The following is a 13,261-nucleotide window of genomic DNA, read 5'->3' as shown; positions in this document are numbered from 1 at the left end:
ATATAATACTTCCGGTCTTTTATGATAGAGGTATCTCAGGAAATGTATAGGATAAATTTAAATATTTTTTTACAAAATTTAATAATATTATTAAATGTTTTAAAGTATTCTAAAAAGGTTTGATTGTTATTATTAAATATTTTAAAAAAATTAAACAAGTTATAATGTTATTATTAAATGTTTTGAAGTATTTTAAACAAGTTTATTTAATGTTTTAAACTATTTCAAATCATAATATAACTTATAAGTAAAATTTCTCTAAATATTTTTTACTATTATTTAATTATAGGTATATAATAAGATTAATAATTGTTTAAATTATTATTTTAAAGGCTGCACTAAAAATAATATTTAAATCAATAATAATATAGAAAATCACCATAATAATGTATTAACTAGACTGTATATAATAATAATTTAGTACTTAATTAATGTATATAATAATTTATGTAATATATATTAAAATAAGAATTCACTTCTAATAAATAAAATTTCGGTCATCAAATGAAAGAAAAAAATAGTATTAATTAATTAATTTGTGACTAATATAATGGTTAATTTGTATTAAGTACTATATGAAATAGAAATGGCTAAATGACAAAAATCCATTATAAAGTTAAGGCTATTTTTAATTTTTGAAAATATAGTGAAATTTTTATTTTGGACTTTGATGGGACCAATTTTTTCAGACCAAGAGAAGGACAATGACCACATTATTGACCAAAATAATTAAAAAAAAAGCACTAATTATTAGCTCTCAAAATAATATAAATTTTCATGTTGTTTATTTAAATTAAAATAGAAATGGTTAAGAAGCATATATGTAGAGATAAAAGTGGCTACTACAGAGATTGTTAATTGTTGTGTATTTTATTGTATTTCAAAGATTAACTTTTCTTTTATCAATTGAACTTGTTTTGAAGTTATTTGAATTCATACCTCTTACTATTTAATAAATTTTAAATATTTTTATTTCAGAAATTTGATGCATTAATTCATTATAATAAAATTATTAAATAACAAATAAATTTAAAAATAAAAAATAATTAATCACTATAAAATTATTAGTATTTAAAACGGTTTTTATTATTAAAAAATTATAAAATAATTTTTAAATTGATATTTAAATTAACTATAAGTTTTTTAAGTTATTAATATTATAATTAATAGTTAGATATATTTAGAAACTATTTAATAAATTTCTATTAATAATAAAAACTATTTTAAATATTAATAATTTTTAATTTATAAAATAGTTTCTAATTTAATAAATATAATAACTAATTATTTTAGTTTTTAAAATTATTTTTCATTTAATGATTTTCTTAGATTATTAATTACTTTTATATTTTTTTACTATTTTATTTTAGTTATGGATGATTAATACATTTTTTTTATCTGCAAAGAATGAAACTAAATTAAGAGGGATTAAAAAAAAAGAAGTATCTCAATCCTTTTATATAAACCAAACCACATTAAGAATCTCCAAGAATAAAGAGATGAACATTAATACATGTAGATCGTATTATAATTTAATTTTACCAAATGGTCCGATTTTATTATATATATATATATATATATATAATTTTATTTTCAAAATACAATCTTGTTAACATTTATACTGTGTTTAAATACTACTCCTAAAAATATCAATCTGACTCTAATATTTAACTTATCATTCAACCATTTTTTTCATAACCAATTTAAAATCATAGTTCAACATGTAATTCCTTAACAACCAATATATTTCACATATATAAATCATTGTTGAATTGAAGTAGATATTGTCATTATTATTTATTTTAGTTCATCTCGTATTTGACTAACCCAAAATGGGTCAAAAATAGATTGACACACATAAGAATTGTAGGTTAATAGGTCTAACCTATATTTGAAGGTCAACTATAAATTAAAAAAGTTGAAAAAATCTACATATTTTTTTTATAATTTTTTAATCCTAAACTTGAGTATCTTATAAATAAAAATAATGTACTATGGGAAAAAATATTAAGTCAATTATGAAATAAATTTAAAATCTCTACTTGCAAATATATGATATTGATGAAATAATAAATAAAAATATTTATTCATTTTCAACACATGCAAACAATATTACGTAATAAAAATAAATAAAAATTAATACGAATTGTAAAGGGAGGCGAGTCACCTTGTACTTTTGCTCTGGACGGAAGAATTCAAATGTCCAATCACTCCTGTATTTCTTTTGTAGTGGGCTGCAAGTTGGTACGTCCTGCAGACTGTTTCTTCCTGCACCTCCATATCTTCTTCTGGCACCTCCATACTCAATATGAAAATACATTTTTATCCTTCTTGTGCCACTCCCATAGAATAACTTCTGGATTATGTAATCCGGAAATGCATTTGAAAAAAGACTTCCGGATTACATAATCCGGAAGTTAAAAAAGACTTCTGGATTATGTAATCCGGAAAGTAATCATGCATCTGAAAAAAGACTTCCGGATTATATAATCCAGAAGCTAATTACAAATTTGAAAAATAACTTCCGGATTATGTAATCCGAAATATTACAGAGGGACATTTTTTGAAATATGAAAATATATGGAGGTGAGAGAAGAAGGTATAGAGGTGCAGGAAGAAGCAGCCTGTCCTGCATTGTCATTTCTAAAAAAGGTTTCGTACCAAATAGCAAAACTTTATAACTTTATACACTCCTATAAATTCCAAACTAAACTTCTAGTAAATCTAATGTTTTGTTAGAAATTTAAGTTAATCTAACTCTCACATTGAGCATCATATAAAAAATATCTCTTATGTGAGTTTAACTTATGTCTTATTGTCGTGGAATCTCTATAATAAATCTTCTTAAAAGATCCATCAATCAGTTGATAGTTAGTTTTGGTAACTCGTTGTGAAATTCCTAAATTTGAAAAAGAAGAAAAAAGAGAATTTGAATACTTGAATCCATAATTTAAATGCATATGAAAACACATGTTTGAGGTAATTTCATAAAACTAAATTATATGGAATAATTACCATGTTTTTCTTTTAAAAGTTATAGCCTTTTTAGGATAAAAACAATTTTTTCTTTTTATTTTTCAACTATCGTAAAGGTAAAAACAAATTATTCTCTTATGGTTATATACTATTATTATCTTAAAAAACAATATAGTGAGTAATATAATCTATTTAAATTTATTTTATTTTTTAGAAACAATGAAGCAAAAAATCCTGATAAGATATGGTCAATAAAAATATTAATTTTTAAAATAAATTTGCGAATATTCTTATCAACACATGAAATTAGTGATTAATGTTTTTATATTTTAGATATTTAAAATAATATTTAATATTTTCTATAGAATAATGTTATTTATTACATGAATTTATTGTTTAAAAATATAAATATTTAATGTAAATTTCAATACTTATATATTTATTAAAAATTGACTTTCCAATATCATTACACGAAAATCGTTAAATATAAACTAATTTTAAAGATCAAGAATAATTAGTTACTACATTGACAAAATTAAATACTATTTTAGATACAACAAAATTGTTGATATATAAATTAGTTTTTATTATTAATAAATACTTTCTAAATTGATATCTAATTAGATACCGAAATTTTAGATATTAACTTCATAATTTAAATTATTAGTAGCTAAAACTTAAGTAACTCATTAGATATCAATTTATAAACTATTTATCAATAATAAAAAAACTAATTTAGATACTAATAATTTTTATAGTCTCTAATAATTTTCTTACCAACATTTTCCTTATACGTAGTTTGTGGTCATATCATCAATATTATGTTATATTAACATTACCTTACATTTCAGCTTATTGCAATTATAAATTGTCATCAATAATAAGTTATTATGATTATCTTATAAAAAATAGTATAATTACATATAAATGTTTTGATTTAAGTTGTCTATTTTAGTATAAGATTTTTATTTTTACTTACAAAAAGTTTTTTTTTCTTTTAATTTTATGTATACTAGGTAAAAAGTGACAACTTTTTAATAATAGAAATATATAGAAGAGACACTAGAGATTAAATAAAAGTATATTTTATAATGTTAATTAAAAGATAAACCAATCTAAAAAAATGTACTAAAATAATACCTTTAAATTCCACTTTTGCCGTACTTTTTTATCTTTTTTCTATTGCTCTTACAACTTTAATTTTTCTATCTCTTAGTGTCTCTTAATTTTCTCATTAACTCTTAAAGATGTGTTTTTCAAATTATTCTTACAACTTATTCGAGATTGAATGTCCCCTGTTGAGTTGTTTCTGTCTTCTCATCAACTCCAGTGGTCTTCCTTACAAATTTGAGAAGGGTGTCTATAATGATACTCCAACACTCAAGTTAGATGAGGCAAATTTATTTGGTTCAGTCAAGAGTTTAAACAACCATTACCTTTCACCATGAGAGTCCCTTCTTATTTATATTGTTTTTATTGGATTTGACGTGAATGTTGAATCTGCCGAAAGGACGCCAAGTCGTGAATGGTAATCGGTCATCCGGTTACCCAACCTTTAGTAGAACACTAATAGTTTATTCTTTAAAACAAATGTTCCTATAGACAAACCTAGGAATTGTAGAGAGGGGATATATACTTTATATGTAAGATAACAACCCAGGTATTATATGGTCAAAATATAGTAATTGTCAACATTGTACATAAAACATATTGAAATATTTAAGTTTATTGAGTTTGGAGAGATAGTGTACCAAAAATGATTGAGATTATTGATCTAGATCATGCAAATTATATGCTCAAAATTACTAATCGAGATTATGTTTAGGCAAAGACCATGTCGAAAATCTAAAACGACTCATAAATCTAAATAATAATTAGAAACTAATTAATGATTTAATTAGTCCATATTAAATAAAATTAACCTAAAAAGTTGTGACAATTCAAATCAATATTAAGAGTACTTTCGACTATCCTTTTAGATTGATGGATGTCACCCAATGAATTGTGTTTTTCTATTAAATCTATTACTCCAATTTTCAAATACTAACCTAAGTGTTGGATAACTTTTTGCAAATAGTTCTTTCATTCTAACTGACACCAACAATCAAGATCTAATAAATTATTAAGACCTAAAATCCCAAAACTAATAGATTAAAAGAGAAAACACATTCTCAAACCATAATATTGATTAAAAAAAAACATTCCCAATTCATAAAATAAAATACATGTCAATATTTTTTCAATCCATTTTCATTCATTGAAATGTATAATATATGTTTGTTGATTAATTTGAAATTTTTTGTAAATTTGTCAAAATTATATTGTAAATAACATAACAAATTTATTTATATATTTTTATCCCTATTTAACTTGTCCTAGTACATATGTGATGTGGTCACAAAGGTACTCACTCAGTGAGCCAGCTATTTGAGAGCTAATAATTAGTGATTTTATTTTAATTATTTATTCTTGACTTGCATGTTTCAATGCCTCATTTTTTGGCCAATAGTGTGATCATTGCCCTTCTCAAGGTCTTGATATCCAATTACATAAATCTCTCAGTCTGAAAAAATTGGTCCCATCAAAGTCCAAAATAAAAATTTCACTATATTCTAAAAAATTAAAAATAGCCATAACTTTATAAAGGACTTTTTTGTCAATTAGCCATTTCTATTTCATATAGTAGTTAATATAAATTAACCATTAAATGAGTCACAAATTAATTAATTAATAATAACTTTTTTTTCATTTGATGACCGAAATTTTATTTATTACAAGTGAATTCTTATTTTAATATATATTCCATAAATTATTATATAGATTAATTAAGTACTAAATTACTTCATATTAATATAAGAGTCTCTAAACATGGTATAACAAATTTCTAATTAACACTTCACACATGTTAACATAACCTTGTTCTTCACTTTTACTAATACAATCTAGTTAATACATTATTAATGTGATTTTCTATAATATTATTCACTTAAATATTATTTTTAGTGCAACCTTTAAATTAATAACTTAAAAAAATTATTAATCTTATCTACTTATAATTAAATAATAGTAAAAAATATTTTTAGAGTAAATTTCACTTCTAAAGTTATATTATGATTTAAAATAGTTTAAAAACATTGCATAAAACTTGTTTAAAATACTTCAAAACATTTAATAATAACATTATATTATAACTTGTTTAAGTTATTTTAAATATTTAATAATAACAATCAAACTTGTTTAAAATACTTTAAAACATTTAATAATATTAAATTTTGTGGAAAATTATTTAAATGTGTATTAAACATGACAAGAAACCTCTATCACAACTTAAATGTCGTTGAAAACACCTTAAAAAACCGAAAAAAAAATAATTAAACACGACCATTATCATAAATCAACTCAATAAATATATTTTAAACGTCAAACTAATACTAGATTAGTTACAATATTCATATCAATCTATATTCTTTGATGTTGAGACTATCATCTATAAATAAGTTTGTGTGAGACACGTAAATATTACGTTTTAATATCATCTACCAATTAATTTAGATTATAAAGTTGCTAAAGATTAGATATCAATTTAGTAACCAATCTATAAATTTTATTAATAATAAAAATTACTTTAGATATTAATATTTTTCTTAATCTATAAAATAATATTCAATTTAGTTAATATATTAATTAATTATTATTTATCTTTAAAATTATTTTTTATTTAATAATTTTTTTAAGTATATACATAATGTAATATAATACAACATATATATATATATATATATATATATTATTATGTAGAACTTTAATTAGATTATAAAAAGTGAAAGAAATTATACAGAAATTTATTATTTTCCAACTCAACTAGGTGAAAGCCGCGTTCAAGAAAAGATCAGGACTACGAAGCCACGTCTCCATGCAGAAAAAAACAAAAGCTGTTTATTTTTAATTGTTTTAAAAAAGCTTTTGAAAAGATGTCAATTTTCTAAATAAATCTTTCAAATATAGCATTTAATGTTATGATGCATTTTCGAAATAAATTTTTTCAATAAAAATTGATTGCTTCTTTTACGAGGAGATGTTCCCCTCTAAGAACAAAAAGCTATCAATATTCAACCAAATTTCACAGTAAAATCTGCAATCTACCTTTCAGAATGAACACAGGTTGGAATTTATTAATTTTTTGTAATCATTAAACTTGTGCAGAGTTCTAAAAATCAGTGCATTAATGTTATTAATGTATTTATATGACAATTTAATAAATTCAAATATTTATTAATTTCTTACCAAAGGAGGCTCCTCTAGATATATAATGCTGTGAGGGGAAAGGTGTGTTATTGGTGTGTGAGAGTTGAGGAAGAGAGAATGGGGTTATGGAGTAAGGAGATAAGAGAAGAAGCAAAGAAGCAAGTATGGCTAGCAGGGCCTATGATATTTGTCTGTGTCTTTCAGTTTAGTCTGCAAATGATATCTCTCATGTTTGTAGGCCATTTGAGTGAGTTGCTTCTGGCTTCTGTGTCTTTGTCTACTTCAATTGTCAATGCTACTGGTTTCAATGTCATGGTATGTTCACACCATTTTCTCTGTGTTATACTTTGCAAACTTGTACTTGTGAGATGAGATCTATATATGCATGTTGATTACTCTGTTGTTTATATAAGTCTTCTTTCTCCCCCACCATTTTAGTTTACCTTATATTTACCAACACATTCCCAAATTCTGCATAACTCCAATCAAACAAGAAAAATATAGAAATATGTATATCATTTTTTATTAAGAACAAAATCATTTATTCCGATATCAAATTCGAGGTATTCTCTGATTTTATACGTGTCGTGAGTCTTAGTTAATGCGCGAGACATAATAGGTATGGTATTCATAATATTTTAAGAGATTCAAATTTATAAAATCGATCTATAAAATAAGATGAATAAAATGAACATTTATATAGTATAATCTAATCAGACCGATATCTCTATATCATTTTAACATACTCATGTATTCTTGTTCAATATTAATTCTTTCTGCAAATGTAGAATCACACCCTGAGAATGTGGTATGATCTTACTGTCCCTTCATGATTGTGAGTATGAATATATGTTTTTTAATTTTAATAAGATTCTCATAAAATTGTATTCTGTTATTTTTTATTCTACTTGTTGTGAGTAATAAAAGAGTAGGTATTATTTTAATTTTTAAAATAACTCTTTCATCACCAACAAAAGAATAAAGAGAACAATTTCAATTGCAGAAATGGAGTAAAACAGTATTTATTATCTGTTCATTGCGGCACAGTAATTCTTGGGTTGGTGTGTGTTGACAACTCCAACATGTTATTAATGTCTTGTTGGATGGTAGAATGTCTCGGTTTTCCCGTTGACAAGACAACTCAGATACCTGTTTGAGTTTTTGTTGGGCACATCTATTAAGGTTGTCTCCCAGGTTGATTCTTTTGTTGAAAGAGAAGAACAATAAAGTTTTACCAAACATTATTATGCACTTTTTTGGTTCTCACAAGAATTTTGACTAATGTTGATGGTTGATTTATATAGATGGGGCTGTCAAGTGCATTGGACACATTTTGTGGTCAATCATATGGAGCAAAGCAGTATCACATGCTTGGTGTGCACACCCAAGGAGCCATGGTGGTTCTCACCATTGTCAGTATACCAGTGTCCATTATCTGGGTATACTTGGAACCTATTCTTGTTCTTCTTCATCAGAACAAAGAAGTTGCAGCACTAGCTCAACTCTATGCCAGATATTTGATCCCAAGTCTTTCAGCCAATGCTCTTCTTCGCTGCATTACTAAGTTCCTACAAACTCAAAGCATAGTCTTTCCTATGGTGCTAGCCACTGGCCTTACTAGCTTACTGCACTTGATTCTCTGTTGGGTTCTCATTATAAAATTTGAGTTTGGTATCAAAGGATCTGCCATTGCAATTTGCATTTCAAATTGGTTTAATACCATAATCCTTGCACTTTACATACGATTCTCCCCTTCATGCAAAGAAACTTGGACTGGTTTATCTAAGGAATCATTGCGTAACATTCCAAATTTTCTCAGACTTGCTTTCCCTTCAGCAGTCATGGTCTGGTATGTTATTGTTTCTGAACCACAACTTTCTCTCATTGAATATAACAACTTGCATTGCAACCAACATATCTAATAAGTACATTTTCATCTCTCACTTTAAACATACACCAGTTACTTTAATCCATAGTTTGTCAATATATTAAATTAATCCTCTTAAAATATGCACACAAGTTAGTCCATATAAGCCATCAATTTGGTTCTTGAAGCACAAATTCAATATCTCTAATCATCTTACGATTAAGTTATGCGACTGATAAACAAAGGACATAAGGTATATATTTTTTGAGGATTGGAATGTACATTTATTTTAATCTTACTTGTGATGTGAATGACTAATGCTGACATATTCTAATTGTTGCTTCTATGGTATCATTATGTTGCAGCTTAGAATCATGGACTTTTGAAATAATTGTGATCTTGTCTGGTGCTCTTGCTAATCCGAAATTGCAAACTTCAGTTCTTTCTATATGGTTAGTTTATCTGTTAATATCTTAGATGCTAAGCTACTTTCTGTTCTGGATACTGTAAAGAATATGCTATTATATGTTTATCTTTCTCGTTTGAAACCCCATTTGAAACCCCACTTTCTTCCATTCTTAATGGCTAACTGTATTTCTTTATTCATCCTAGTCTTAACACGTGTGGAATATTTTGGATGGTACCATTTGGACTTAGTGCTGCTGGAAGGTTAGTCTTTCTTGCAGAACTGCACTGTTTATATTCTATTCAATAGTTTTGAAAACTTGTTAAGATGTGTATGTTATTACCATATGAAATGATGCAATAACGTGTCATTTTAGCTTATTATTGACCATAACAAATCCAATTACATGTTTCCTCTTAAACAGTACAAGGATCTCAAATGAATTGGGGGCTAGTAGGCCAAAAGCTGCATATTTAGCAGTTAAAGTCACCATGTTCATGGCCTTTTTGGTGGGGATTTTAGAATTTTCTGTCCTCATGTCGTTATGGAAAGTTTGGGGGCGTGCTTTTACCAATGTGCATGAAGTGCTCACACATGTGGCTTCCATGATGCCAATTGTTGCAACTTCTGCCTTTATAGATTCAATTCAAACAGCATTTCAAGGTAATGAATAAATTCATTCAATGATTAGGTTCAAAAATTCCATTTTTCTCTTTCCCTGTTGATTGAATGTCAAGGAATTGGATTAAGTTGATTTCAAGAAAACAAATGATCTCATCCAATTCCATCATTTCTCTTATTTTACTATCATATTACTACTGACTCAGTCTCATCTAAAGCAATCTAGACTTTTGCAGTTTACATTGAATTGAAACAAATTATAGAATGTGATCAACTTTTCTAATTCCTTGATTGTGCACAGGTGTTGCCAGAGGATGTGGTTGGCAGAAACTTGGTGCATTTATCAATCTAGGATCTTATTATATTTTGGGTGTTCCTTTCTCCGTTGTCTCAGCTTTTGTATTCCACCTGAAAGAACAGGTAAAATTAACCATTTAACTTTTGAGAAATGATGTTGTAGTAAATACTAAAATCCTTCATAATCTGGTTAGTAGCTGAAACAATAGCTTTGTGTAATTTATTAACTGAAACTAGTAAATACTAATATGTTGATGATACAGGGGCTATATTTAGGGATCGTATTAGCACTCACTGTGCAAGTGGTGTGCTTTCTTCTGGTCACTTTACGTGCCAATTGGGAGAAAGAAGTAAGTTGTCCTATCTTCAACTCACTTTTGTTATCAAGTCTTGATCTTCCAGAGATAGAAATATGATAGAGCAAAAAATTGGATGCATTGTCATTGGTGACATCTTACGGTTACAAAAGATAGAGTTAAGGAATGAGACAAGATAAAGGAGAAAAATCTGATACATACACCTAAAAGATGAAAGTGTGTTACATCTTTAGATAGATATTATTATCATTTGTTATTTATTCCTGAACTTTCCCCCTCAAGCTACTACTCCTAGCTTGTCTTGCAGCCGGTTGAATCACGCATAGATCAGTGTTTTAGTAAGACAATCTGCATTTTAGTCTGCTATAGGAACACAAGCAACTTCTATATGTTTAGATAGATTGAATAAAACACTAGATTGGAGGCTAAGGCCTTTTCACACCACAAATCAGTGTTATTTGTATAGAAATTCTGACTTCTGTTGGAGATCTCATATCAACTAACATTTCATAGTATATAAGTGGATGCAAACCTCATTTTATAAGTTAGTTTTATAAGATTGAATTAGGCTTAAAATTCACTTCTTAATAACCTTCATCAAGGATCTGATCCAAGTTACCTCTGTTGTAAGGCCATCAAGTTCATGATAATCAGAATTTGTGTTTGATTTAGACATTGCTGTTGACTTTTAGAGGTCCAACACACCAAGTTTTCTTTTACAAACACACATTAGCCTGCCATAGACTTTCTGTCACACAAATCTGTGTTCAATCTGCATAAGAAAATCCTGAAATGTCAAGATCAGGTGAATTTTTAGTGAAGAACTTGTGTTGTGATGTCTCACTATGAAGAAATTGTGTTGCAATGCCATGTACTCAAGTGGTTATTATTGATCAATTGTAATCTTGCTAATAATATTAGGGAAACTTTTAGAAAAACATGTAATTTAAGATAAACTTAATGTTACTAAGTAAACTAATTAGTTTTCTTAATCTTGATGAATAGTTAGCTAGGCCTTATAGAAAAAGATAAGAGAGTATTATGTTCTAAATTTGATTCTTTGGTGATTGTTCCTTAACTAATAGCAGTTTGTTAATTGTTCAGGCAAAAAAGGCAGCTGCAAGAGTAGGAGGCAGTGAAGTTCAAGCTGAGGAGCCTCAGGGAGACCAAAATGTTCATACTGATTCATAGTTCAACAATCTTTGTTCTAGTTTTAGCTGTAGAAGTATAGTCACTTACCTTTGGAAAATTTATGCTGCTTAATCATATGAATCCAAACTTAGCATCAGTGTAGTTACAGAACAACCAAAACAATAACCCTGAGTTTTATGAAAAAAGTATGATTTAGTTTCTTTTAGTCTATATTTGGTTGCAAGAAAAAAAAAAGGTGAGTAAAAAATAAATTTATTTGTTTAAGAAGAAAGTAGTGTTAAAAGGAAAGAAAATTATTAAATATAAACAAATTTTAGAAAAAAAATAGTTAGTGTATTATCTAATTTAGATATTGATGTATAATTAGTTACCAAATTATTTGAATTTAATGATTTTGTTAAAGTCAACCCAATAAAAAATGCATTAATTCTATTCTATTTTCTAAAAATAGTATATCGTTTAATATAATATTTTAAGTCGTTTACTTTTAAAAGTATAAATAGTGTTTTTATTCTCATTCATGAAAGGTAATGCATTTTAGTTAATATTCAATAAAATATTAAATTATTCATATTAATATCATTCATTACACAATTTTGATAATTAAGTATTTATTTAACAGTAATTCGTGGCATTAAATATTATATTGATATCTATGCTATAAGTAAATAGTTAGTAATACGTTTCCCAATTTCTTTTGAATTGGTTAATGTTACTTTATATTTCAATAATAATAATAAATAATAGTAATAATAATAATTAAAACTAACAAATTTTAAATATGGACGTTTTGAACTAATGGTGCTCTTCCTAACGAAGAAATTGCAAACTTCACTTTGTTCTTTAGCTTTCTCATACTTTGTTATTTAGCTTTCTCATTCTTTAACGGTGAATTTGAAACTCGAAGTTTCATTATATTTTTGTTTTTAAAAAAACATTGTGATAGATTAAGAGAAAAAAGTGTATATAAGAGTGATACATTTTGTACAGGCATGGACGATCGACATTATGATGTGTCTCAGTCTCCCTGTCCGAGATGACCGAGACACACGCTAACGTGTTCCAGTCTGCCTGACTGAGCTGGCCGAGACACAACGCACGGTCAGGCTGACCGACACGTATAATCATTAACGCTCAAATTAATGTTAGTTAAGTTAAACTATCATTAAGGATTAGGTAATGCAACCTTAAGGGTGTGTTTGGATTAGAGGGTGTGGGGGAGTGGAAAGTTGAGGGTGAGTGGGGGTGGAAGTGTAAAAAAAGTTGAGGTTGTTTAAATTGTGGTATGTTAGAGTTGATGTGTGAGGAAAGTTTATTAAAAATTGTGAGTGATATGATAGTTGTAAGAATATTATAAATTATTTTGAATAGTAAAGTTTG

The 13,261-nt window shown here is 26.6% G+C and overlaps 1 protein-coding gene across 3 annotated transcripts; it reads left to right on the top strand.

Moving 5' to 3' along the window:
* The first annotated feature begins 7,301 nt into the window (after positions 1 to 7,301).
* Positions 7,302 to 12,086, top strand: LOC137837958 (protein DETOXIFICATION 16). Of its 3 annotated transcripts, none has more exons than XM_068647146.2 (8): positions 7,302 to 7,536; positions 8,526 to 9,070; positions 9,454 to 9,540; positions 9,701 to 9,757; positions 9,919 to 10,157; positions 10,417 to 10,535; positions 10,676 to 10,762; positions 11,834 to 12,086. In XM_068647146.2, the coding sequence occupies exons 1-8, from the start codon at positions 7,339 to 7,341 to the stop codon at positions 11,918 to 11,920; spliced, it is 1,419 nt and encodes a 472-aa protein (XP_068503247.2). In that variant the 5' UTR covers positions 7,302 to 7,338; the 3' UTR covers positions 11,921 to 12,086. The 3 variants fall into 3 exon arrangements, with proteins under 3 accessions (XP_068503247.2, XP_090157951.1, XP_090157950.1); XM_090301825.1 differs by lacking the exon at positions 7,302 to 7,536 and adding an exon at positions 8,334 to 8,415; XM_090301824.1 differs by lacking the exon at positions 7,302 to 7,536 and adding an exon at positions 8,343 to 8,403.
* Positions 12,087 to 13,261: the final 1,175 nt, after the last annotated feature.

This window comes from Phaseolus vulgaris, chromosome 4, assembly GCF_051622355.1.
Source record: "Phaseolus vulgaris cultivar YP4 chromosome 4, ASM5162235v1, whole genome shotgun sequence".
In the NCBI taxonomy this organism is placed as follows: Eukaryota; Viridiplantae; Streptophyta; class Magnoliopsida; order Fabales; family Fabaceae; genus Phaseolus; species Phaseolus vulgaris.
Note: the sequence above shows the minus strand (reverse complement) of the source record. Positions and strands in the feature narration are given on the sequence as shown.